Source organism: Emydura macquarii, unplaced genomic scaffold (genome assembly GCF_026122565.2).
Source record: "Emydura macquarii macquarii isolate MOO-44397 ecotype Brisbane River unplaced genomic scaffold, CSIRO-AGI_Emac_v2 contig_212, whole genome shotgun sequence".
In the NCBI taxonomy this organism is placed as follows: domain Eukaryota; kingdom Metazoa; phylum Chordata; order Testudines; family Chelidae; genus Emydura; species Emydura macquarii.
Window position 1 is genome coordinate 5,092,459 of NW_027130349.1, and position 27,465 is coordinate 5,119,923.

The following is a 27,465-nucleotide window of genomic DNA, read 5'->3' on the forward strand; positions in this document are numbered from 1 at the left end:
TGTTACCATGAAGTCCAGCTTCTCTGGGTGGCAAGATAGGCTGGAGAGGCTAAGGGGACTGTCTGTGACTCCATTGTAAGTCTGGTAGAACGATCCAGGAGTTTACATTTGTCACCAGCTTGGTTAAATCCAATTATAGAATATACTGCCAGCTGGTGGTATCTGCCCTGTTTTCTGACAGTCGGCCCTGAGGTAGGCACTCTCAGTTGTGAGCCACTCCAAATAGCACAACAACCTTATTTTTAAAAAATGGTATGGGTTCCTCCAAGATCACTGGCTTGTGCCAGTCCTCCAAACTGATCCAAATGGAGTGGGGGACCCATGCACATGCCTAGGGATCCTCATGGATGCAGGCAGCAAGTTGAACAGTAATTCTTATGTCAATATTGTATGCAATAACAGAACACACAAGGAAAAGTGTATTTGTCCAGCCAGATCATGCTTACAATCTTCTCAAAGCACAAGGCTAGTAAATAATTTTGTCTTACCATCCTTCATAGTGCCCATTTAAATGGACAGTCGAAATAATATTTATATTTTTATTTTTAAAAACTTACAGTCAAACTCCTCCCTTAGTTACACCACAGCATTATCTTTGCTATATTACGACTTGTATCCATGAGGATGTAAAAGTATAAATGATGATAAAATTTGGTTCTCTACTTACCATGATCCCTAAACAAAAAACCTTAACACTGAAATATATGCTCTTATCAAAATTTCCCCTTGAACCAGATGTATGCAGACAGTTGGTATGTCAGATTGTTCATGAGTTCTGTGGTGCTGGGAATGGCATTTTTAAAACCTGAAAGCACTTCATTCAAATATAAGGTCACAAAGAATTACATGGACTTTTCAAACTGATCTAAGAGAAAGAAAGGTCACTTTGGGGCACTTATTATTGTGATTGTGCTCCTTGAAGCAGCCACTGCTGCCATTAACAATATCCAATTCTATATTAGGTTGTTAATCATTCGAACATCTCTTCTAGTTTTTGCTTTATGTAAGAGTAAATCTGGCAGAATTTAGGTGGATCCAAAGACATTAAAAGAATGAAAGACCAACAGCAGTAATCTAAGCTATATTTTTAAAATGTAATTGTGTCTTTGTTAGGAATTTTAGCATAAACTCTTTCTAGGTTATTAACAGCAAACTATAAGCCTCCCATATTTTTAATATATGATGTGTTAGACCACATTTTGGACTCATCTACGTAGTTATTTATCCCATATTCATCACTGCCATGTCTGAAGAATATTTCTCTTTCCTCTCCCGTCTCTCTCTGGAAAGTATCTAATTAATTTCAGTACTTCAAGGGAAAATGAAAATTTTTAAACTGCCAGTTCGGCAAACTTAACCTGATCTCTGAATGTCAAACTTTCCATGCATTGATACTAGTAAAAAAGATTCTGCAGACCAAACAAGCACTTAGTTACACCTGTCTTGCCCATAGTAGTCAGACTTCACTCTCAATGACACGAGCCACTCTGTTGCTGTGAGTGGGTTTGCAAAAGGTGTAACTGATTTAAAATTAGTGAATAAAAATAATTTTGCAAGGGGTGCAGCTGGAGGAATCAAATGCAGCTTATTCTCCCTTATCCATGTTGGGTTTGCAGGACTTAAGTAAGCAAAAAAAAGTAAATTCTTTTTAGCATTAAAGTAAGCAGATGTGACTAAAAATGTACAGGAAGAAAAGCTGGTGAGTAAAATGACACTATTGAGTAGCTTTTCAGAACAGAACTGCAATTTAGCTTTTGTTTTACATTATGTTCTTTATCACACCTTCTTAGAAGCCTGAAGTGTGTATTGTAGGGTGGGATAACAACACTACCCTTTTATATGCCCACAGATGGTGCATATTGGTTTTGGGGGTGAGGAGAAACAGGAGCCTCTTGGTCTTCCCCCGCCCCTGGTAGGGTGACCAGAGAGCAAGTGTGAAAAACTGGGACAGGGTGGGGAGTAATAGGCTCCCATATAAGAAAAAGCCCCAAATATTAGGACTGTCCCTATAAAATCAGGACATCTGGTCACCCTAATTCCCCTGCAAACAAACACACACACAAAGGACCTGTACCACCTAGAAGCATAATAACTCCCAGAGCTCCTCAGAGTGGTGAGACTCTGCATAACCCTCTACTAAGACCTGTGCCTAATAAGTCTACTCAAGCCCCAAGTAAGCCAATACATCACATTTATCCCATTGTAACATGGTGGCCATAGTTGTGCTTCTTGGGCACTTAAAATTGGTATGGATTAGCATTTACGTTGCACCGCCCATCAGTACCCAACCCAAGACAGTGAAGCTAATGATCCAACCAGTGGACCAAATTTGGGATGAATCCTGGTCACGTACCACGTGAGGCACAATGTGCATACCCTAAGGAGACCATGGGTGAGAACATAGCAACTTTCATATTGTTCTAATGTAATGAAAGATTTAACCTGTTACTTCACTAGTGACCAGACTGAGGAAAGGCTGTTCTGATGTTCTCATGTCCCATACTAATATGACTACAACTTGCACATAAAAATTGAAGGATGGCTGGAAGCAACTGCTATTCACAGGCAGGTGACGTAAACTGATTTGTACAGTGAAGTATAATAAACTTTCCAGTGTTCTATGTCCTATCTGCTGTTTAGTGAAGGAGAAAGGACAGCTAAACAACTTTACCCTTCTCAATTTCTCCAAGTATCTTATGTCATGACCAAGTGACAGGCAAGGCAATAGAAATCAGTAAGATGTCTTCTGACAGATTCTCCTCTTATGTAAAATCTAAACTTTTCTTTATTAAGAAAATGATTCCAGCTCTTTTGTGTGTGAAAACGGCCTTTGAACTGTAAATCTGTGCACTAATGTCTTGGCTGTTCTCCTTATTCATTCTAAGTGCTCATTTGAAAGCCTACTCTTTTGAATAGTCTTTTATTTAGGAAGTATAAGGAAGGAGTTTTACAAACCATTATCATACAAACATCAAAATGCAATATTAACAATTGCAAAAATGATTATCATTCTTTGTTTACAGACCTAACTTGCAACAATACAGGCACCAAGTTTTTCTGTTTGTCAGATTATTCTCAAGTAAGGCCCCAATCCTGCAAAGACTTACCAGTGTGCTTAACTCTACACACATGGCAGTGCTCCTTGTGTAACATCAAGCACATAGGTAAGTCTTTGGATGTGAACCTTAAGAGATGAACCTTCTTACACCACCCAAGACATTTGAAGAAAGCCTATTTTTAACTGGTGGAGGGTGAATCTCAAAAGGGTTGGAGACTGAAATCCATTCAAATAATTACACAAAGATTAAGATGCTTATCAAAAGTGCAAGTTTACAAAATTAGGTGGCCAATCTTGTAACAACAGGATGGAAGAGGAAAATGCAAGACACAGAGTCTTGAGCCATGAATGCTAGCATTACCTGTTTTACACTCAAACATATCTGATTTTCTTTAACTGCACCTGTTTGCATCACTAGACCTGATCTTGTGGAACTCCCACTTGTTTCAATGAGAGCTCTATGCAAAGGGCACTTGCAAGACTTGGACATATCAATGATATTCATGGATTAACTCCTCTGACTTCAGTGTAACTGAGCATAGCATCTGTCCCACTGTATATAATGACTTTCCGTCATGGGCTTACACCTCTGCATTTAAGATGACATCATGATTCAGCCTCTGCTTAGTCCTCGCTCAGGCAAATTCCCACTGATTTCCAGCTGAAGTCAGGGAAGTCAAGACTTGGCTCTGACTTGTTAAAATTTTAGTTTTAAGTACTTCATCTCTTTCACTCTGACTACCTAAAGCCAAATTCCTCATTGTGCTCTGGAAAAAGATCAGCTCTAATCCAGTTTGAGTATTATTTCCTAGAAACAAGGCACTCATGGATTACTGAGGACTATTAATATTTTTAGAAAGAGAAAACTGTGAATTTCATATAGTGTGGTGTTTGTTTTTTTAAGCAAATAGTAAAAATATTAGGATATATTTTCATCTAGAGTGAGCAAGCTTTAAATATCTCACTCCTCTGTAACTTTTTTGATGTTGTCAGTTTAAGACAACCGTTCTCAAACTGTAGTCCATGGAAAGATGGCTGATCCCATGATACTAGCCACTGTTCCATTTCCAGCTGTTTCTACCAAGCTCCAGCCTCTTCATTGCAAAGAAGCATCTAGAAACAAGGAGAGCCAGCCTAACTGCTACTAGTAAGAAGAGGGCAAACAGGAACTTCCCAGTGGGACTAAACCTGGATATGCTAAGCAATTATATGAGAAAGATACCCACAAACTTTCAGAGAGTTGAGGCTGGAGGTTAAAGGTTTACAGTTACCTGAGAACGTAGGTACACAGTATAAACCCAGTACCTGACATGTCCCTGCTGTTACACTTTTATCAGCTAATGAATCCAGACTTGAGTAGTTATACCAACATAGTTCGATCACTGAAAGTTCTATCAGATTCTTATGTATTCTAAATGATCTAGAAATCAATTAATATCAATTCCCTTGATTTTCTTATATGTAAGTAAAGAGATCAGTCTGATTTATAATGGCTGCATATACTAGAATCTGTTCTAGTTCCCCTACTGATCTGACAGCAACTGAGTGTTGTATGTTTTTCCTGTTTTTTGTCAAATTCTTTTATTTGACAACTGAACCTTACTAAGTGCCATAAAAAAGCCCTGGAATTTGGTAGAGCAGTGCATTTTCTACAGGATGTAGTTATTTCCCTTAATTTTCAATCTTTTTTATCTTATTACCATTTGTGAAGCTGATATAGTACATTACTCCCACAGCATATATCAGCTAGGGCATCACAGTTATCATACTAAAATAAACTTTGCTGCTCATTATTATAACAGCACAACCGTTTGACTTGATAGCGAAGTTTTGCATAATAAAATAAAATAGGAGTGGTTTGTCTAACTATTCCCTAGCAATCCCCTAATGCACTCCCCCTAAATATTGAAGGGAAAGGAAATTACAAAATACTATAGATGGACTGATTTTTTTAATTTCTCTTAGACTACTGGATGAAACTCAAATTTATAGATCGCTTTTTTGACCGCTACTCCACCAAAAGAAAATTAAGTTTATGTATACATGAGTGCTATAATGAAAAAAATATATAGCTATGTTTGACCTCAACTGCTGTCTTCAGTTCATTACTGCCTTCTCATATGATTCTCTAGCAATGGAAGTCCTCAAGACTAATCTTGGTAGAGAGCAGCACCACTACAGAACATTCTTCTATTCTATAGCCCATCTGAGGCCAGTACTTAAATGGTCACCATCAACTACTTCACAGGGGGTTCTCTAGCAGCCATGTATTATGGGGCTTAACTTTCTATATTTAATTATTATTAACTAATATATTTAAATATTCTATATTTAATTTCAGGGATACAATACCCCTGTTCCTGGCCTTAGTGTTATAGCTCCTACAGGGGGATAGGAAGTGTTCCCATGCTTATGGAGACAAGGGAGTGATGTGATCCCTCCCTGAAAAACCCTGAAGAGTTTGAGAGGGTGGGGGTAATGCCTCCATTCCAAAGGTGCAACAAATAATATTTTGCACTTGTATAACACACTTCATCCGAAAGTCTCAAAGCACTTTTCAAATATGAATTTAATCAAACAACAGTCCTGTGAAATACACAAGTATGATCACCATCTTACAGATGAAGAAACTAAGCTAAAGAGCCCGAGGGAGCTCAACTCCAACAGAAATCAATAGGAGGCATTCAGGCTCAGCACTACTGCAAATCAGCCTCGCGTAGCTTATCCAAAGATACCCAGCAGACCCAGGAACAGAACCAAATTTCCTGTGTCCAAGTCTATTCCTTAACACCAAGAGCACTGCTCCTTCGAGACTGAGGAGGAAGGCCATTAATCCTGGGAAAATGAAACCTACTGGAAAGTTCACCTTCCCTCAGAAGCAGCAATGATAAGTAGGGTGTACTAAGGAGATATGGGATTCCTTAAAGGTTCAAGTTTATTGAATTCAAACCTTCAAGCAAACATGACAGGTTTGATTCACTTCCAACCCTCCTTAAAGTGACTATCTTTTTTAAGGGACTGTTACATAGTAGAGGCTCAAAACTTAGGTTCTGTAAATTATAAATTACCAACACCATTATTAACAAACATTGTCATATTTTAAACTGTTTTTGTTTGGTTTTTAAAATATTCCCTCCTCATGAGTTTGCTAGAGCATTGTGCTACTGCATGAGAACCTGAGTGTGAAAGTGACTCCTATCGGCACTGTCCAAACTGAGAGAGTTGGAAAATAAACAGTAATGGTGAATTTCAAATAACGAAAAATAAACTAGATTTTTAATGTTAAACTAATAGTGTGGATAGCTATTAAAACATATAAAGAAATGTGAGTTTTGTTTTTGTTTTGTTTAGTTGAGCGATATACCTTTTTAAAGTAAATTAAATTTCAGGCCAGAATTATTTTTGTCCCTTTTAAATGAGCAATGTTCAATTGCTTGGCTTTTGTTGTTTTTCAGTTATCAGTTGCTCCAAGAAGTGATTCCCTACTCTTAGCCTGCTGTAATGAGAGGGGCAAATGCAACAAGAAGTGAAGTTTAAATCCCAAATCTGGTCATTAATGCCAGCAACCAATTATTTGTCCTCGAGAAAAATAGATTCTGTAGGATAGTCTCCTACAATTTGAGCCCCCAAAAAGGGTTGGGTTTTGCCTTTAAGTAGGGGAGGGACCTACTCTCTGGCCTAGTTACTCCATTGCAGTTAACACAACAGAGGGAAACATCACTTAAAATATCAATGTTTATTTTTCATAAATAGCTATGGAGGTAAACACTCTAGCTGTAAGTGAAAAGTAATTAAATTTGCTGTTTCAGGGCCAGATTCTACCACCTTTATTCATGTTTACTCCAGCAACAGGACCAATGGGGCTACTAGAGAGTGAGGTGCTACTCAACATGAGTAAGGGTGGTAGTGTCTGTCCCTCTCGCTCGAGTGGTCTAGCATGTTTAGCCATCAGTTCATTTAAAATAAATAACACCATAGGCACCAGACAAGTTAATTGGAATTTCAGCATCTAGTGCAAACTGTAAAATCAAGATTAGAATTTTTTTCTTGTATACACATAATTATATACCAGCCTCCAAACAGCGAGCAGCTCCATGTTCTTGTGTAGTTTGTTTTTTGTGAATACATGTACAGCACAAACCCAAACTACATTAATGATAACCTTGTTAAATATAAACTCATGTGCTATTATCGAAACTGCTAACACAAACAAAAAAGCCAGGAAACTCTGATTATATGTTCACAATGGCTTCTGAAAACTAAGTGAAAACAAAAACATAATATATTATCATATAGGATATGTTGTAATAGAAAATGATTTCATGTTACTATATAACATAAAGTGCATGTTTAAGCATAGAGGACTAGTCTTGCGGATGACAGTCAAACTTAAGCCTGCCACAAAGGGAAAGGGAGAAAGCAACTGCAAAGAAATTCTCTGAACACTTTATTTTACTCTCCACTCATTTCTAATCCCCATACTCAAGACACTAATAACTACTGCCTAATGATTCTCATTCAGGTAAGTTAATGACTGTCTCAAGACAACTTCAGTTTTTTGGGGTTTTTTTCTCTCCTTGTCCCCATGCTCATAGTAGAAGACCATATGCAGAGCATTTGGCTCTTTCCTCACAATTAACTGAATAGCAGCATGTCTCACTTGAACTCTGTCATTGGGCTTACGCCAGCAATGTGCATGTTTGTGATTTATCTGGTATGTAGCTCTCTAATAAGACTAGAACCTAGTGGATAATTTGTAAGTAGGGATAGTCTATAGCTATTTATTGTACATAATTTATACTTTAGTCCAAAGGCTAGTGTAAGACCTCTGAAAGGGCACCTTATGCGCTATATGCAAGCTAAAGTACTTCTTTATCATTATATCGTCTGTTTATCTGAAGTTTAAAAAGTGTCATGTGCATTTATAGTGGCAATATATTCAGTGTGGGCCAAGTTCTGCCCTAGATTACATCCATGCAGTCTCACTGTAGTAAGAAAGGCTTCACAGGTGTAAGTGAAGGGAAAACTTGCCCCTAAAGAGCACACAAGTTATACAAAACTCAGGGTCAAATTTAGACCAGGCATCCCACTTATAACAGAGCTCAGCCCTAGAAGAAGCAACTGCATGAGAAAACACTTCTAACTTCAAATCTATAAACCTGGGTGCACTGCCAGCACCAGGAGAGAATCACATGGAGAATCAGGGAGGGCCAATAAGTGATTGGTATTGTATATTGGATGAGCTGTTGTTCAGATCTCTCTCAGCTTTGATTTGTTCCAATAATCCACTCTATTCTGTTTACAAACATCAAAGTGAAACCCACAAGATGCCTCATAACTGGATGCTTTTGCAGCATTTAGTCACTGAGCTGTGGGGATTCCCCCTAGCGTAAGAAATCTTGATTATCTATTAGATTAAATAATGCAGTCTACAAGTTAGATTGAATAAAGGATCCAGGATATGCAGTCAACAGACAATTTTCATTTGTATCTCCAATTTTTCCAGGCAAGGTTATATAAAAAGCAGTATGCACTGTGGAGGGGAAGGTGGAACAAAACAAACAAGCAGACATAGAAATGAGAAGAGAAACACTGCAGAACAAGAGGTATAAGAGGGTGGCAGGAAGATAAGGGGAGTCCAGTTAAGGAATGACACAGATGAGATCTGAAGAAATCCCATCTAGATCTCTTCATCTGGGAGGAAGATGTCTTATAACATAAGGCCCAACATATGCAGGCAAGGAAAAATTAGAAGGATTTTTGGGACTACAATAAGCCTATACAGGAGCATTATAGATTAATACAACTATTATTCAGTCAAGAAAAGAACAGGAGTGGAGGGAAAAACTTCTCTTGAACTGTAACAGAGCACTGCTCAGAACATATCTTCTTCAGAAAAATGGAGGAATTACATTTATTCCATAATGCACATATACATTTGTACACGACTGAGTGTTCTTAGAAGTCTTTATTACTAGCAAGCGAGATTCTTCTCCGTAGGAGAGTCCATTAAAAGTGCAAACTAATAACCAGTGGCACAAGGTTTTAAGACACTTACCATAAGAAAAAGTAGTGTCTGTAGATAAAGGGCCTGCTTAAGGGGTTAGCAAGTCTTTTTTCTTTCTTGTATTTTTGGACTTCACCCAATGACCACTGAAGTCAATGGAAAGTGGATTCTGGATCAGGGCTTTTCAATAGAGTTTTTGTCTGTCTAGAAAGCAGCCAGAATGATAGGTTCAGTCCATTCCATTTACACAAATGAGAGACCAAGGGGGTAAGACTTGAAATTTACTAATAAGAAAACCAATGTTGCACTAAATATAGAAAAAGGATATTTGGCAAGAATATACATATGAGTTTGAACCCGAACCACATTTAGGGGGAAACTTTGAAAAACTTGCCTGCTAATTTATCAGTGAATGTATTAATCAGCATGACACAGCTATATCTAAAGCACATCTATAAATATCAACATTCACACAACAAAACAATTATTTGTTCTCTACAAGGTGCCTCCAGCCGACGGGACATAAATTGTTACAACTACAAGAAGTTTACCTATTCTGTTGTGGCACTGTACAGTCTGACTGTTATTATCCATCACCTTTCTGGTTCCCAGATATTATCAAATGATAATATCTAAACTGTTGAGCATCTGTTCAATGTGCACTCTTAAAAAAATGCTTCAACTCAGATAATGTTCATGGAGGTTAAGGGAATGATGTGTGCTTAAAGAGAGATCTGTGCAGAACTGTCATTTATGACTCCTTATTTATTCATCAGTGTTACTACAACACTGCAATTCCTAATCTTTCTAATAGGTAAACAGAATTCTTACACTGGAGCTGGAGGAGGGAAACACACTGATCAATATTTCAAAATCCAGATCTGTGTCTAAATCCTACAAAATAACATTGCTTGCTGCCTCGGCTTGTAAAAAATGCCAGATTAATGTTAAGAATAGACAAATGCCTGCTACATATCAACAGAAAAAGGAGAGGGAATAGTTTACTAGAGGACAGGCCTCTTCCCCTGTCAAGACACAATGACACCCTAATGGATTAACATAAGGTATCAACAACAGCTACTTTTAACCCTGTATTTGATCTGCTCTCTAACCTGGTCCCTGCACAGATGTTCACATGCCACAAAATGTGCAGACAGGTCTTGTGAACCCCGGCCCACAGCGCATAAAACAAGCATTAACTGCACGCATTTGAATGGGTAGTGGAGGACACAACTTCTGCAGGGAAGGGGGATTTCATAGACATGATGATCTTGGTCCAACTGAAACCAGAAAGGGTGGGTTTGCCAAGGCATTTTCCTGGACGAAGTTCAAAAGCACATGCCCACGCACCGCCCCCACAGGAGTTGCTAAACCAGCTGTGCGTGTCCCCCTCCCTTTCCAGGGCTGGGGCCCGGGGGCAAGGCAGCGGCAGGCTGGGTGTTGCATGCTAACCCTGGCTGGAATTGGCTCCAGGAGACGTGTCCCCGCGGGCACCTTTAGGGGTCAGTGTCGCCTGCCCACTTGCAAGTGGCACCAGCCCAGCCCGCGCGGTGCCCTGTGCACGCCGGGGAGGGAGAGAGGGAGCCAGGAGGCTCGTGCCGTGGTGACAGCAGGGGGTGGGGAGGCTGGCGAGAAGTTGCACGGGGCTTTGCTTACCGGGGCCTCTGCAGCTCCAAGGCGCTGGCGGGGCCGCCCTGCTCCAGGCAGCAGTAGCCCAGCGGGATGGGTCTGGAGAAGGAGACGGGCAGGATTCCCTGAGTGAAGGAGTTGAGGCGGCCCCTGCTGCTGCTGCCGCCGCCGCCCCCCGCGGAGGGGGTCCCCGCCGAGCCCAGGAAGGCGGCCGCCGGCACCTGCACGCTGGCAAAGGCATCCTCCTCCTCCTCTTCCTCGCCCTCCGGCGGCTCCCCAGCCGCGCCCAGGGGGCTCGACCGCCGGGCGCCTCCGTAGTGGCCCGGCGGCGGCGGCGCCGCCGGCGGCTGGAAGGAGGCGGCCAGGCTGTGGCGAGCCCTGGCGCTGCCGGCGGCCCCGCTCTGCGGCTCTGCCCCGCTCTCCTCGGGCGGCGGCGGCGGCGGCGGCCGTCCGTCCAGCGAGATGTTGGTGAGGAAGGAGAGCGCTGCCTGCCTGCGCCGCGGGTCCATGCGCTGCAGCGGCGGCGGCGGCTTCCTGGAGCAAGGCTCCAGCCGCGGCGGCTGCTGCAATGTGCGGCTCGCGCTGCCAGGGCTGCTGGTGGCAGCCGCCGCCGCCATTGTCTGCCTGCCTGCCTGCCTCCCTCCCTCGGCAATCGCAAGAGCGACTCTCCGGCCGGCTGCAGAGGAGAAGGGTTAGCAGGCGGCAGGGCGAGGGAGCCGGGGCTTGCCTGGCATGCTTCCCTGCCTCCCTCCCGCCGGCCGTGTGTGCATGGATGGCTCCCCCCCTTGCCTAGCCGAGCTGCTCTCTGCCTCTCCCCCCTCCTCTCCCTGGTCAATGTTACTAGTCGTTATGAGAAGTGCACTCGCCCTGTGAGGATCTATGCCATAATAACACAGCAATCACGTGTGGGAAGGAAAGCGAGAGAGCTGGGAAGAAAACAAAAGTCCCAGCCAGCAGCCCGGAGGAGGAGGCTGGGTCTAAGTCAATCAACTCCCTCCCTTTTCCACCCTTCTGGGTTTTTTTTCTCCTCCTCCTCCTCGTGGGAGGCAGCCGCAGAAGGTGGAGTCTGGGTGTAGTGCCCAGCACGTGGTCCTGAGATGGTTACATAAGTGCGGTGAGGTCCCCTCCTCCCGCATTAAGGGTGTGTGACCCTCAGGCTAATCTCTGCCCGGCCCCTGGGTCCCAAAGAAGGCGTGTGATCTGCAGCGCTGCTGATATTCTGGATGCTGGACTGGAGTCCCACTAGGTACTAGGGATTCCAGAGCCCTCATGCCAGTTTAGCCAGCCACTCACTGGGTGGTCTGGAGCTGGTCACTTAATCCTTGTGCATTTCATTTCCACATCTGTAAATGGTGTGGATAGCACATTCCTCCCAAAGACTTTAAAGGCTGTTACAAACATCTATCTACCCCTGCAGTATTGCCAACCCCAAATGTTCAAAAATCATGAGTCGGGCTCGCCAGAAATCGTGAGATTGGCTTTAAAATCATGAGGTTGTGTAAAAATAATAGATTTGGTGTTCTTTTTATTTGCCGTCTGCTTTTTGAGCCTTTAGGTTGCACTGGGTTCACATTTTGAAGCTTTCTCCACAGCCATGAGGGCTAGAAACTTACTTTTTCTTTAAGAATGAAGGCTGAAATCATCACATATCCACTTGACTCCAGGAGCTGGGGCTTTAAAGAAAACAATAATTATCACGAGATTCATGACAAAATCATGAGAGTTGGCAACACTTGTGGCCCTCAAGACTGTAGTATCTGAACACCTCACAATCTTCAGTGTAGTTTTCCACACAACACCACCTCAGCTAAAGCAGTGCTATTAACCTTGTTTTACAGATAGGGAGGAGGCATAGAACAAATCTGGTATGTCTACATTGCAAGCAGCCTGGGCTCTTGACTCAGATTTGAGCCCAAGCCCACTTCTGTCCACACACAGATCAGTCTGACTCAGGTCAGCAAGCACTCACAGCTTGGGTCTTAGAACCCTCTGAAGGTGGTGGGTCAGAGCCCAAGTCCCACTGTCATTTTGCAATGCGCATGCTGGTCAAGCTGCAGTCCCAAGTCAGAAGATCTGTGTAGTGCAGTACAGACATGTTAGCACAGCTGTGAGACCCAGGTACAGCAACGGTAAACCTAGGTTCACAATGTAGTGTAGAGATTCAAGCATGGGCTTGAAAACACCAAGTCTATAAACCAGAGTCCCACAGACCAGGGCTCATTATGCAGTGTAGCCCTATGGTTACTTACTGTTGGCACAGCCAAGTGTAAAAACCAGACCTCCTGACTCCCAGTCTTGTTCTTAACCACAAACCATCCTCCTGCTATCATCTCCTAAAGGAGAATAATAGTTAGGAGAGGACAGCTATTTTCCAAATTTTGTTGAAACATGAAAACAACATGATTTTTCAAGTATTTCTTGTAGAAGTTACTCTACTACACAGGAGTAGTGTGTGGATTATTTATTTGGGTTTACAGTCTTTTTACCCCACACTGAGACATATAAGTGTTCTTCCTCTATTATATCTTCTATGGAATTTTGTCTTCACACTTTCCTTCTCTGCAGCAGAACTCAATCAGCACAGCTAGTGACACTGAATTCCACCAGAATATTGTCTGAAGTGCTGTCTTGAACCTCATTTATTTCTGCTAACTCAACCTGTTACAAGTGTTTTTCTTCTGGTAATAATTTCATCAATGGCTTATGAAAGGGTTGGATCGCGCACACACACGCACATGGCTGTGTAGTTGTGAGATAGCCATATGCCTCAGGCTGCATAATGAGGTATAACTGTAGTATGATGTGATCTGTATTAGTTTAAGTTTTCATTTTCTTCTGAATAACGTGATATTTCCAACTGCAAACCATGGGCAAATTTTATAAGGGTTATGCATCAAATATGAGACACTTCTGCTTTACAATTTTTATCCACATTTTCTAATACAACTAGTGACAAATGCAGAAAACAAACCTTGCCTATGGGAGGGAATCATGGGCCCTAACCTCCATTCCTTGTAAAATTGGAGTTTTGGATGCCCAAACAATTCAAGATTGGGCTCCTTGATGTGATGGTGACTCAGTCTGGATTTCCTTTATTCACTTTCTTCTTTTGACATCAAATCAAAGATGGTGACAGTATCAAGGATGAGAGACAGCTATAAACTCAACAGTTATAGTTGCCTGAACAATTCTTGGTTGACAACTGTCTGAAAGGTCCTTGCTGTAGGGTTTCTCGCCACCAGAGCTCAGAATGATGAGCCCAGGGGTTTTTCTAGATTATTTGCACTAGGGCAAATGTAATTATACATGTGCAAATTTTCCTAATCTAGACAAGCCCTTAATAGAGTAAATCACATTGGTTCAAGCGTCATTTTGCATGGCTTCAGTGTATCTGTGTTAGAGGTTTGTCTCAGAGTAACTACATCAATATAGAATAGTTCCAGAGGGATAGCCGTGTTAGTCTGTATACAGCAAAGACAACGAGAGTTCTGTGGCACTTTAAAGACTAACAAATTTAATATTTGTAGACAAGCTTTCGAGAGACTTTCTGTATTACTGCATCTGAAGAAGAGAGCTAAGTCTCTCGAAAGCTTATGTCTAATACATAATCAATACATTTCTTTACATCAATGTAGTTAAACCGGTGCAAATGTTGCTAACCTAGACAAGCCACCTGTCTATGTAAGTCAGTGGTTTTCAAAGGGGGGTTTGGACCCCTCAAGAGGTCGGAAAATTATTATGGGGGGGGGTCACGAGCTGTTAGCCCCTGCACATGCCATGGCTGCGGCTGTCAGGTGGGTGGAGAGCAGTGACTGCTGGCCGAGTGCTCTGAAGGCCGCCCCCAGCAGCAGTGCAGAAGTAAGGGTGGCATGGCATGGAGGGGTTGTCACTTTTTTTTTTTTTTTGGGTGGTGGGGGGCATCACAATCTGAAATATTTTCAAAGGGGGTTGCAGAAAAAAAAAGTGTGAGAACCCCTGCTTATTTTGTCTGTACAGGTCTGCCTTCAACAATAACTGCAGGATGACCTGACAACATTTGTCCTATTGCATGCAGGAATAAACTCATTTAAGAAAGCAGCATAACACATAGTCCTTTTCAGATGGAAATGATACTCCTCTTAATTAAGTGTATGGCACCATGTTATTAAGATGATGGGTGTGTTAGGAATACGTAAGTGTCAAGCATGCTATATTAGCTGCAAATTAAAATCTCAGGTCTCTGCATTCACATCTAAAGTATCTCTCAGCCTGTTCCTCTCAGGGTTATAAATAAGGAAGAAATCAGAGAGCTAGCTGCAAAGTATAAATTATGTCCATTCAGCCAATGGTCTTGCTAAATACATATGATTACTTCCATGATGTCCATTCTGTTTGCCAGAGTCTGACCTGAAAAAGATAATCAAACTGGGTTCACTGTGTGAAGCTTGAAAGATTCCTCTTTCAAGTAGTATTATACTGCAATCAATAAAGTTATTAGTATATATGGATTAAGAAATCCTACACTATAGAGCTGCACAGAACATTTTGATGAAAAATAGAAAAAAATGGTCTTGGAAATTCTTCATGACATTCTTGCCTCCTCCCGCTCCATCTTTTTTTCTCTCTCTCTCTGAGTGGGGAAATTTCAAAGTTTAAGTGAAAAACAAGGGAGGGGGAGAAATTCTGGTAACTTTTTTAACTCTTTTAAATTTTCTCTCTTCATTTTTCAACCAACCAGCACTGCTCAACAGGATTAAAAAGTGTTGATAACAGAGGCTGATATAAAGGATAAGTGATATGCTCAAGAGACTGCTATGGGAGGTCTATCTTGTTCATCCTGAATACAATAAGCTGGGGCAGGCATTAGGTAGCCATTAGCATTCGCAGAGAACCTGAAATTTGGTGGATCAGTTAATACAGTACAGAGGAGAGTATGGATTTAAAGAGATCTTGAAAAATAAAGGTAGAGCCAAACTTAAAACTCAGGCAATTTAAAGGTGTGGATCTAGTCTGAAAAGCAACAGTGCAAAATGGGCACTTTTTGAAGTGTCTTTACTGCAGTGTTTACTTGAATATAACTCAAGTAACTTCTCTCAAATTAGCCAACCTTGAGGATCGAATGGCCATGCTGCAAAAATAACACCTAAACTACACAGAACGTTTGTTTTAGCTGTGGACAAATTGTGCTAACATGTGCCATAGCCTACAATACCCACTGACTGGCCAGCCAATTTGAGTAAAAAAACTGTCATCGCCCACAAGTCAAGGGTTTTTGTGTGTGGATGGGACTCAAGTGAGGGTCAACTCGCAAGTGATAACTCTAGTTAACCCTGCAGTGAGGACAAGCCTAGAGTCCCCAATCAAGTCACCAATCTGCTTCCTGTGTGCATTCAGCATAATATCTGCTGTTTTAGTGACAAAAATAAGGCCAGGTCTATGCTATGAGGTTTTGTTGGCATAGCTATGTCAGTGTGGTGTGAAAAAAACCACACCTCTAGTTAGGGTGACCAGATAGCAAGTGTGAAAAATTGGGTCGGGGGGGGGGGGGGGAAATAGGTGCCTATATAAGACAAAACCCCAAATATTGGGACTGTCCCTATAAAATCAGGACATCTGGTCACCTTACCTCTAGTCAAGATAGCCAGCAAAACCTCCAGTGTAAATGCAGCTCCAACAGATTCTGTTCGTATAACTAATGTCATTTGAAAGAAAAACTCCTTTTGTTTACATGTAGCTACACCAACAGAGCATTTATACTGTAGACAAGGTTTGAGTTTTTATTCTTGTTAGATCTGCAGAGCCACCACAGCTAGGAGAGAGTGAAATGGATTCTATTCTCTTTGTGTAATGGCAACAGAATTGTTTATTAAATTCCAGAGACCAGACCAATCAGATAATGAGATTAATAATGGGGCTGTGCCGATGTCAGTGAAGGAGCAGTGTGACTACGATACTTCTGCACTGGTGTAACTGAAAGAATAACTGATTATTACTGATGATACATCACATGAGATAATGTACCCAGCTTGAGTCTGAGCCCAGGTTGAGTCGGCAGTTAGACAAAAGTTCTCCTGAGTACACTTGATATGCAAGTGCATTCAGAGACAATAAATATACAAACCTACAATTGCCTGTTTTTAAAGTCACTTTTCCAAGCACAACTGCACTTTAAAAGGAGGAAAAAAATATAGCAATGAAGGTAGTCTTGGAAAATTGCATATAAAATTTTACTGCTCAGGAAAATGATAGGGGATAAAAGTGGAGAGAAACTTAAAATATAATCTCAAAAATATGTAGCAATACTTAAAAAAGAAAATAGAAGACTGAAATGCATAATTTAGTCACTTTAGCCAAAATGTTCAAGCCTGGATTGAATGTATCTAAACGTGATCTGATTCTCAAAAGTGCTAAGCCACTGCTGCTTACATTGACATCCCTTCTAAATCTTGAGTGTTTACATCTCAATGGGCATTTTTATTTTGGTTGTTGAAATGTAAAGTCTTTGTGCTAATGCTTAAAGATCTACTGCCACCACATTTAACAGGCTATCTGTTAGATACAAGTCTGCTGATATATATTTTATTCTAGTCTTTTTTATAAAGAATGATACTTGGCTCTTTACACAATTTAAGGATGTGTACAAACATGAACTAATATATCTTCAGAACAACCTAGTGATGTGTAAGCTTAGTAAGTAACATGGGGTGTTATCCCCTCTTTCTTCATGTGTGAAATCTCAGGTTTTCTGGAATGGGGACAGAAATGGAAGGGGTTTCTTGAAGGCCTTCTTCACCCTTATTCCTGAGCCCTGCAGAACCTGCTTTGGGGATGTGCTGCAGAGAGCTTAATTTTAAAATGTACTGTAAGATTCTTAAACATTCATGTGAGCAAACCTTTTTAAATCTATGGGCTGCCTCAGGGAAGAAAATTCTCTGTTCATAGGACACAGAACAGTGTAGAGCTGTATTAGACTGAAAATTCTGTTGACACCTTTTGAGATCCAATCTTCAGTGACCCTAAAAAATTAAAGATATAAAAATTTCTACTGCAGAGGGGAACTTGCTGGGTATTGCTGGTAAAATATTTCACTTCTGAGACCCTGATATTAATTCAGCCTGACTGAAAATGCTTAAAACCCAAATAAGAGGAGCTCAAAGATAAGTTTACTTTTTTGAAAACATTAAATCTAGGTAGTGAGAGCCCAAAGGGCATGAACTGGGCAGATGGAAAACTTTTGGCCAAGCAAAGCCAAGTCTTAGACTCAACTCTATGGCACTTCTGTCTGTCCTTTTGTAATGTGATAACTTCTGAACACTAGATCCAGTCCATTCCAAAATTTCCAGGAATGTTTATGCATCAATGGGCAGAACCCTATTGATTTTGGTGAAATCTGGAATGGGGAAGTGGGGACACATGGCGCCTCTTGCATTGGGTTATCAGACCCTACAGTGTCAATCACCATTGCAATTGTCTATAGATCAAAGAACTGCTTGATGGCAGCCATTAATACCTTCCAGCATAAGAATATCCCTTCATCTCTGCTCTGCTCATACTCCCAATACAGTTTAATTATGTTGATACCTGTTGATAAATTGCATAGTCAATTGCTTGACCACAGTTTAGTTTGTTATGAAATATACTCAAAAGACCAAATAACCAGTGTCCATAACACAATAACAATATAGTACAGGAAAATGTTTCTACATGATACCAGCCCCTGGGCCCTGGGAAGCCATCTTGTGCACCGAAGTTACATTCACCTCGCACAGAGAATGTGCTTCCAAAGTTACATATGTCAGCTGGTGGTATTTATATGAGGATTTTACAGGTTACACATCTCTTTACACATTACAGTTCCCTAACTTGTTCTGTTCCTTAGCTTTGTTTTGGGTACTAGTATTTCAGGTACTGGTTTGTGACGGTACTTCCCTAGCTTGTTCTAAGACATAGAACAAATGTATCTTGATTTTGACAAGTTTCCTATCTGCTTATGCCAAAGCTTACCTCAGCTAATACAAGATGTTATGGGATACTTAGCATAAGAGAACAGGATTATAGTAAAGGTATAGGCTAATTTGGTCTATCTAACTGCTATATTATTTATGCTTAATGCATACTAATGTATATATGGTGCAGATAATACGTATTAATATTATATGGTAGCCAGCATATATTGGTTAGCACACTCTGAATAACCTATTTCTCAGATAGAAAGGAAAGAAATAAGAATTGGGGTGGGAAATGGGGATGCACACAGAGCTGAACACATGCACAGCCAGGGTCCCCACCCTCAAAAGCTGACAAACTCATTTGAATCTACTTACAAGTGTGCATGATGAGTAAGATCATGCAGTTTCATAGGCTGGCATATAGCTTGATGGTTACAGATCATTGAAAAGTTTATTTTTTCTCTTTTAATAAATACATTAAAATGGGGTATCCCTGATTGCCATCATTGGTTGGCTGGCTTCTAATAGGCACCAGAGCAGAACTGGCTGGAGGAAAGGGGTAAGAGCTTTATGAATTAATTCAGAGAGGACATTTAGTGCATAAGATGAAGCATATGTGGAGATGATTTGTATTAAAAGCAAAAATATGAGCCTTGTGGCTGGCCCTATTGATGGAACAAAGGGGGCAGAGGAAAAAAGTTAAGAGTGGATAAATAGGGAGCAATACATTTGTGAAGCATCCATATGGCAAGGATAAGAAACTTCTGATCTGATGCAGTGGAAAATAGACAACCTGGGGAGGGATTCAAATAGCAGGGTGAAGTGATCAGAACAGTGGGCTAAGATGATTACCTTAGCAGTTTGGACTGAAGAGGATTGTGGTGTTGAGGAAGCGGATTGTATACTGATGGCAGAAGGAGAAAAAGTAGATATATATATTTATTTAGAACTAATCTGATAAAATGAAGGTGGCTAAAAATTGCTCTAAATTAAATGTCTTTCTCCACTGATGTTTCAGTAAAGAAAAGACCCTGCTTGCATGACACTGTCAGCAGCTAATTAAATCAAAATACATGTAAACCATCCACAGACTAGGAAGAGATAATAGAAAAATGGACCAATTATGTTTAAATAATTGAAGCATTTAAATGTTAAAGAAGAAAAGTTCATTTGCCATTCATTTTCTTTTGGTTTTCAGCTTTGAGGCCACAAGGAAATCAAAAGGACAACCTCGTTGAGCTCCAAAGACAAAACAAATCCATGAAAACTAGTGGAAGTAAATGTCGGTAGAATTCTGCTGAATCCCTTCTAATAAATTTCAACATAAGACTGTCGAGGGCCAGCAAACAACTGAACAACAAAACAGAATTGATAATATAGCCAATGGAAATAACTCCTTTAAAAGCTTCTTTTTAGAGGTTTCTCAAATAGAAGTCTTTCTATTTGAAAGTTTGATAGACTGATGGATTCCTAGCCATGTGAAAAAGGAAGCAGTTTGCTTTTAAACTCTCTTGCAATTTCCTTGGTGGTTGTTGCTGCATGTAGCTGTCTGAAAGGGAAGAGAGGAACATCCCCTGAGAATTTAACAGAATTATGCTGGCATTTTATTTTCTCTAGTTTTGGGAAGTCATCTAAGCTAGTTCTGACAGCATGTGAAGTAAAAGTATTTCCCAAAATTAGAGAAGATAGAATGAAGATTTACCAGAATTATTCTGTCAAGGTATGTTCCAGCACTTGTGTGTCATGGGAGTGTAACTGTTAGAAATGCTCATCTGAGCACAAGCTTCCCTATAGCGAGAGGCCTCTTATAGCAAGAGGATGGATAGATGAATTCTGATTAAAGACTTATCCACACTAGCACAAAGTTAAACCAGTTTTGCAAACACTCTCACAGAGTGTTAAGTGAACCGTTTTTCAGAGCTCATTCAGAGCACACCCTCCTACACAGTGAACAATTCTAGATGAACTTAGAAATGTTAGTCTCAATTATGGTTCTAACATATCCTTAGTAAAAGCAGCTTGCTTATGCACTCTATGCAACCATGCAAGTCCCTGCTTTCCAGGGGCCAGATTCTGATGGCTTTACTCAAGCAGAGTAGCATGTTACTGCCTAAATGGTTACATTGATTTCAGTGGGGCTGTTAAGGGGTTAAGGTACTAATCAACCTGAGTAAGGGTATCAGAAATGGCTTTATGTCAGTATAGGTTGTTTGGAGTCTGATCTGTACATGTTCTTCTGGAAGACAAGCACCGTATTTCTTGCACTCTCTGTAATTATTTATGTTAGACTCAACACTTACAGAAGAAAACCCTGGAAAGTTAAGAGAATGAGTGTGAAGAGACATGACTGTAGAGAAGAACAAAACAAATGTTTAGAATGTTGGCCAATCAATCAGAGACTAAATGGAGTACTGTAAAAAGCAGGTTTCTTCCTATAATCAGTAGTCTGAGCACTCATACACTGCACCAATGCATCCCATGTGTTCACTTTATTTTAACCCTCTTTTGTTCTTATGCCAACCAGTTATTATAATGGCAATTTGTAGCCAGTTATTTAAATAGGAGATACAAATCCTTTTTAATAGACAGAAGTATTAGACAATGAGTGACTGTCACCAGAGCAAATATGCCCATCCCCCGTTTGGGGTGGGTAAGGGTCGCAATAGCCCTGCAGCTGTGTGTCCCAATCCCCTTAGCCTCCAGGGGTGCAGCTTAATGGCCAAAGTTAATGTGGCTGTTCTCTGTATGGCCCAATGGTCATATGGTTGCCCCTTTCCTCAGGGTGGTTGGGGTCAGTAGGGGGCCCTGGTGCACAAGGCAGCAATGCCCAGTCACCGGGGTCAGTAAAGCAGCCCTTTCAGTCATGGCAGGGTGGCCTATTGGCACATTGAGGAAGTGAGGCGCCACCTAGGAGTGTGTGGCACCCGGGATAGGGGGACTCAGGCCCTCCCTGCTCCTCCAAGCCCCAGCCCAAGGCCCTGGCAGTGACAGAGATACTCTCCACTGAGTCCTCCCAAAACACACTGACTGGTTCCCCCAATTCTCCCACCATAGCAATGTTTAAGTCTCCTGGACTACTTCCAACCCTGTCTTCAGTGGAGTCTCCAGGGTCCTCAGCCAGTGCAGCTCCTGACAGCTCGGTCCTTTCTCTGGGTTCATCTGCCAGCCTGGAATCCACCTGGGGCTCTGCATGCCTTAGCTCTGGATTCAGAGCCTGTCGCAGCTCCCGAGAGAGAGCCAGTAGTTTGCATTTTCGCCCTTCAGCAGTCATCCCCAACTGAGTTACTTGGCTCCCTCTTACACCCAGTCTCCAGCTGGAGCACGCCCAGCAGGGTTGAGGAGCATGACCTTCTTGGCCCACAGAGTAGAGTTAATCCTTGGAGAATCAGTGCAGGGCAAGTGTGTCTTGTCACAATGACACATGGGGATACCATAGAGGATGGAACTGTTTAGAATTCAGTAATGATTCAGTTTGAACTATAATGAAGACAGATGTGCTGCACATCTAGAGCATGGATGTGAATAAAACCTGAAGCGTAGTCATTTTATACTCACATACTACATATTTGTGAGCTCTCCATAGATCCTGAAAGGCGATTGTGACTGTATGATGATTCTCAGAGCTACTTAGCAGAGACTGTACGGTGCATTTTTAAAAATAACTCTTATTAAAAATATGTACCACCATCATACAGTACAAATTTTAAATGGACTTGTGTATATCATGCTCAAGAGCACCACCATTTTTCTAGGAAACCTGACATGTAGTTCAATCAGCCAAAGCACCTAGGGACAAGCAGAAGGCTCCTCTAATTCTGCCAGCTATTTTCCTGATACTGAAGTTCCTGAAATACTGTTTTAAATAGAATTTATAAAAACAACAACATTAGAGCTTTATTTGAGCAGTGCCAAGGAGCAGCAACTCCCGTTGACTTCAGCAATCATTGCTGGTGCTCAGCACCTCTCAGGATTGATCCCTGGGTACTGTCCAATTGGACATCTTGTATTATCATTATTTATATTAGAGTAGCACCTAAAAGTCCCATCCAGCAGTGACTCCCATTGTACCAGTTGCTGTACTAATCTATAGCAATAGGCAATCCCTGCCTCAAAGAATTTATAAGCAGCATTTAAAACCAGATGAAACAAGCAACAAATAGGTGTAACAAATAAGCAAGGTAGGTGGGAGGAAATTTATTTATTTATTTGCTATAACTATTATTAGGTTAAATCATGAGGTCTTTACTCAGCTATTCTTTAGTTTATGCTCAGTCAATATTCAAACAAATTCCCTGGAAATGGTGTGGAGGGGATTCTGGTTTTTATTGACACACTTTCATGAAAACCTGGTCTAAGTAGGTTAAAGTGACAGGATGCTGGAAGCTCCTGGGTTCTGTCTGCAATGGCATCACTGCTGGCACGTTTACGTCCTGCTCTGCTTCTGAAAGCTGGGTACAGAACCATTTAGTATAGAAGCACCCTGACACCTTCTCTACACTAGTGATGTTCTGGGTTTTCCCCACTGTTGCTCTAGCATCAATGTGGGTCTGCTGTTGCTTGCATCAGTGGGAGCATTGGACACTGGCTAGACAACAGGGTGGTAGCCAAGGGCACTGGTGTCTGTGGTGTGCTAGTGCTACTACCATTCCTGGCCCACATGGTGGTACACTGGTAATGGAGTAGTAGTGTGAGAATCTTCAGTGTAGACACAGCCTTAGAGCTAGAGCAACTGGGTTTTATAAATGTGAATTGTTAAAAGGCTGGGGAAGAAAAAGCAACTTCCAACCCAGGGCTGGAGCCATGAGCTTGGGCTCCTTCACAATACTTGCCCAAGATGTTGAGCTCACTGAATGCACATCCTTATAGAGTCTCTGTTCCACTCCCCCAGAGATGCTTTCCTCACTGACCTACACTATATGGATGTAGAAATCAGCGCTGCAATCCACAGTGAAGGCACAGGTGCTTTACTGCCACAGGCCATCCCCTTGCACAACCCCACACCCAGGTTTAAGTGGAGGCAAGTGCTTTGTGTGAGCCCTTGGTTCTCTGAATAAAAAAGATAATCATACAAGACAATGGGAGAGGGGGAGAACAGAACCTAGAAAACCTTCTCTCAAAAATGCAGAACTTTAAAAAAAAATGTTTGCTGTTGTTATCCGTACTGAAATCTTTTTTTTGAATTCTCCAGACGTTTCCTGGTTTAAACTTCCTACAGTTTGTGAACAGATGGCATCTTGTCACCTCTCAGTATTTTGTTCTTTCATCATCTTAGTGGGTCAATTTAAAATCCTTCTAATCAGCATCTCAGTAGAGATGTTTACTCTATTGCTACATATTATGGAGTATATTGAACCCCTAAATAGTTATCGGGATTTTGCAGCTGCACTCTTCAGGGCAATTCTTATAGCTCCCAAGAGAATAACACAAACTGGTAAACATGGGTGTGTTAATTTTCTGCACTTTATCAAACGTGTTTGTTTGAATAGCAGTGTGCTGTTGAAATGTGGTCTGAACACTTTCCGTACGTACCTGCGAACTGGAATGAGGTAGTCAAGAAGGATTTTTCTCCTAAAGAGAGACAAGACCACAAGGGGCTGCAAAAGCAAAGAGGATGACAAATGCAGACACGGTCATTTAAATTCAAGGAACAATCTCTCTACATTCAGTATCTCCAGTGTTTTTAAACGGTTGTTTTTACAGGCGACCCAGATAACTAATCCTAGGCCCCAAATGTAGATGTTAGTGGGGGTTCATTACGAAACACTCAGTATGAATTTCACTCTTCTCTGCAGCAGATCTACACAAGGCTTTGGCACCACTTTAGTTCCATTTATTTTGTGGACTTGGGGCCTGCTCTCATTTACTTCAATGGTATAAGAGTGAACCCTTCTGTACAACTCAAGGGGCGCACAGGTCTAGTGCTGGACTTCTGCAGTGGAGTGATTGGGACTCCAAAATGAAGAGAAATGTTTTCAAGGGATTTTTTTGTTTACAGTGTGAATGTTCCCTTGCAGGATTGTGAAACTAAATGCAACAACATTGTGCTAATGAAACCTAGAACTACAAGTGCATTAGAAACTGACTAGCAGCAAAAGTGAAACTTGCCAGCCTCATTTAAATTTCTCACATGAAGGCTGTATTAAGCAGGGCCCCAGGATGTCCCCTCTGTTAAAGGAGGCCCCACATGGAGGTAGGGCATGCCACCTCAATCTTGATGTAAGCATCCTACAGAATTTAATGATGATGAAATCTACAGAATCCTATTACATTTCTATAGAACACAACTGTAGTTAGTCTAAAATCCTACAAATTATAATAAATAATGAAGTCCTTTTAATAGATTATTTTTAAACCATCCTATAGAATTCTACGGTAAGGATACCATTCTCCATATCAGACAGTAAACACACCTATGGAAAGGATCTCTGTAAAAATCTGCAGTCTTTGAAATCAATATCTATAAAGCCCAGCTACATTTCTGTGAAACCCTAGTAGCTTCATCCTTGTTAAATTCTATAGGGCTCTTCCATAAGAATATGGAAGCTCCCACATTGTGCCTCATTATCATATGATGCTCTTCTGTGGATGTACTGTGTAGAAGGGGCTCTGTGGAATTTGTTGATGTGGCTAAGGGGGTTAGACCAGGGCCTGCTCTGGCCCTCTCCTACATGTTTCAATAAATAGTGTATTTAGTCTTATTGCATCATAGTGGCATGAATACACAAATAAGTCAATGAACTAATGATAAAGATGTATATTGGGTCCTGCTCCAGTTGCTTGGTGCTGCTGCACTGGTGCAAAGTGTTCATAAAGCCAAAGGCTCCAGCACCTTGAGGATTGGATTCTCCCTGCCTAAGTGAATCTTCAGGCAGCACAGAGCTTCATTTACTGTGGCCCAGGACATCTGGGATGGGGAATGTGGCAAAGGGGTGTGAACAAGGAATTGCTAAGTCCCAGGGATCCCCAAGCTTCCAGTATGACACTAGTTGGCATAGAGTTTATTGCACATTTGCCCAGCCCCTCCAGAGAACATCTAGGCCTGTAGTATGGTAAGTGGATCTGGAGAAAGAAGGTCAGATTTCAGGAAGAACCTAGTTTGGTGTGGCACCAGAGTCTCAGGAATGTAAACTTGGGCCAGGCTGCTAACATATCAACTCTAGAGCCTCAGCATGTAGCGCTGGCCTTTCCACGTGCTTAATAAAGATCTCACTCCTAGCGCTCTGTGTGCCATGGGGCTCATGTCTTTCCCAATACAAATAACAGAAAACCAGCATTGTCCTATGCTAAAATATAATTTCACATCTTTTCAGAATTTGAGAGTATGTGACTTGGAAATGAGATGTCGGACCAGTGGATGCAGTTGACAATCTGCAAAGAAAATAAAGGACTCCAAATTTAAGCTCAGCAGTATATATAATGTTGAAGTTGATATATGTGAGGGAATGGCGTACCACAAAATGAACATAAAGGTGGGAACTAGAGACAGTCTTAAATGGCTTCCAGGGGTGTGAGAATGTTTACTGTTTCTTTATATCTGGCTTCCTACTACAGGAGGAGGGGCTGGGAGGTATGAGCTGTGCTGGGAAGCAGAGAGAGGGAGGGCGTGTGCAGCTTTAGGCATAACACTCTATTTTTTGTTTTGTTCTTTATTCTAATAAAATTCCTTGCTCAGTGCTAGAAGAAATGATTCTTTCTGTGACTCTGCTATTGTCACATGATGAGGCATTTGCGGTGTGTATGCTTTCATTCCCTGTGGGGTTTGCTTCAATGAGACCATTATGGGCTAAGAGGAGAGGAGAATAAATTTTCAGTACTATGGTGCTGACATGTGCCTCTATTTCCCTTTTTATTGGCATCCATAAGGGAGGTGGCATGGCTGGTGATAACCTTTACAAAATTAAACGAGTTATTTCCTATCCTAACTGGTGTTTCTTCACCATATGATTAGCTAATGGTTGTACAGCATTCTGAAGATATAAGGCACCTAGACAGGTGCCAAGTATTATTATCACTATACTGTGTGGTTGGCATCAAGAAACTCTTTTTAGTTGGCAGGGCTAGGGCACAAACAGCCTGCATATTGCTGCCCTTGGCAGGTGCATACAGTGTTTGGGAAAGCTGCATTTGGACTTTTCTTCTGAAATTGAGAACTCAGTTTAGTGGACAATTGTTTGCTTTCCCCAGCCCAGGTGGCTCTTAGACCAAACCTGGATGGCAGTTAATGCAGACTTTGAGGTAATCCCAGTCTGCATAAAAGCTTGTGAAAGTGGATTGGTGGTGCTGTTATCTGCTGTCCCTTTTCTCTTCAGACCACAATGATCCTCCATTCAACCTCTGCATCGTTTAGACACCTTGGATTTGGGAGGAGTAGCTACTCTATGAGGCGTGTTCCCCTCAATTGCTAGGATGGCTTCTGTGTAGTAGTAATACCACTCAAATCTGTATTAACTCCACTGCACCTTCTACGTCTCCTCTTAGAGCAGGAAAGGGTGCAGGTGCAGTTGCAGGTGCAGGTGCAGGAGGGAGATGGCTCATGAGGGAAAGGAGATTCCGGGAGCACAATAGAGGGAGTGTCTCTTCCCATGAATGCCCTGAGATCTGTAGTGTTGGATTTGAACCATGGGGTTTGCTACCTACCCCTTCATTAGGCTATAAACCCTTTGCCCTGAGGGGAACATGGAGTGCCAACTCAACGAGTTCTAACTTGGAAGAATTTTGAGTGCTTTCATCTTCCCATGGGTTTTTCTTTGAAGGTAAACACTGGGCCCTGGTCTGTGATATGGGAATTCAGTGAACTCCATTGGAAGTTCATCAGCGTGACATTTGCTGCGTGCTCTGACCGA

The 27,465-nt window shown here is 41.6% G+C and overlaps 2 protein-coding genes across 2 annotated transcripts in view; one reads left to right on the plus strand and one right to left on the minus strand.

Moving 5' to 3' along the window:
• The window catches only part of CABLES1 (Cdk5 and Abl enzyme substrate 1), a 95,201-nt gene extending 83,759 nt beyond the window's left edge, over nucleotides 1-11,442 (minus strand). The window contains exon 1 of the mRNA XM_067546693.1: nucleotides 10,722-11,442. Coding sequence (XP_067402794.1) covers nucleotides 10,722-11,311 — 590 coding nt within the window. The 5' untranslated portion in view covers nucleotides 11,312-11,442. The remainder of the gene's footprint in view (nucleotides 1-10,721) is intronic.
• LOC137152147 (myb/SANT-like DNA-binding domain-containing protein 2) overlaps nucleotides 7,512-27,465 on the plus strand; it is a 34,041-nt gene continuing 14,087 nt past the window's right edge. The window contains exon 1 of the mRNA XM_067546703.1: nucleotides 7,512-7,580. The gene's annotated coding sequence lies outside the window, so the exon portion shown is untranslated. The remainder of the gene's footprint in view (nucleotides 7,581-27,465) is intronic.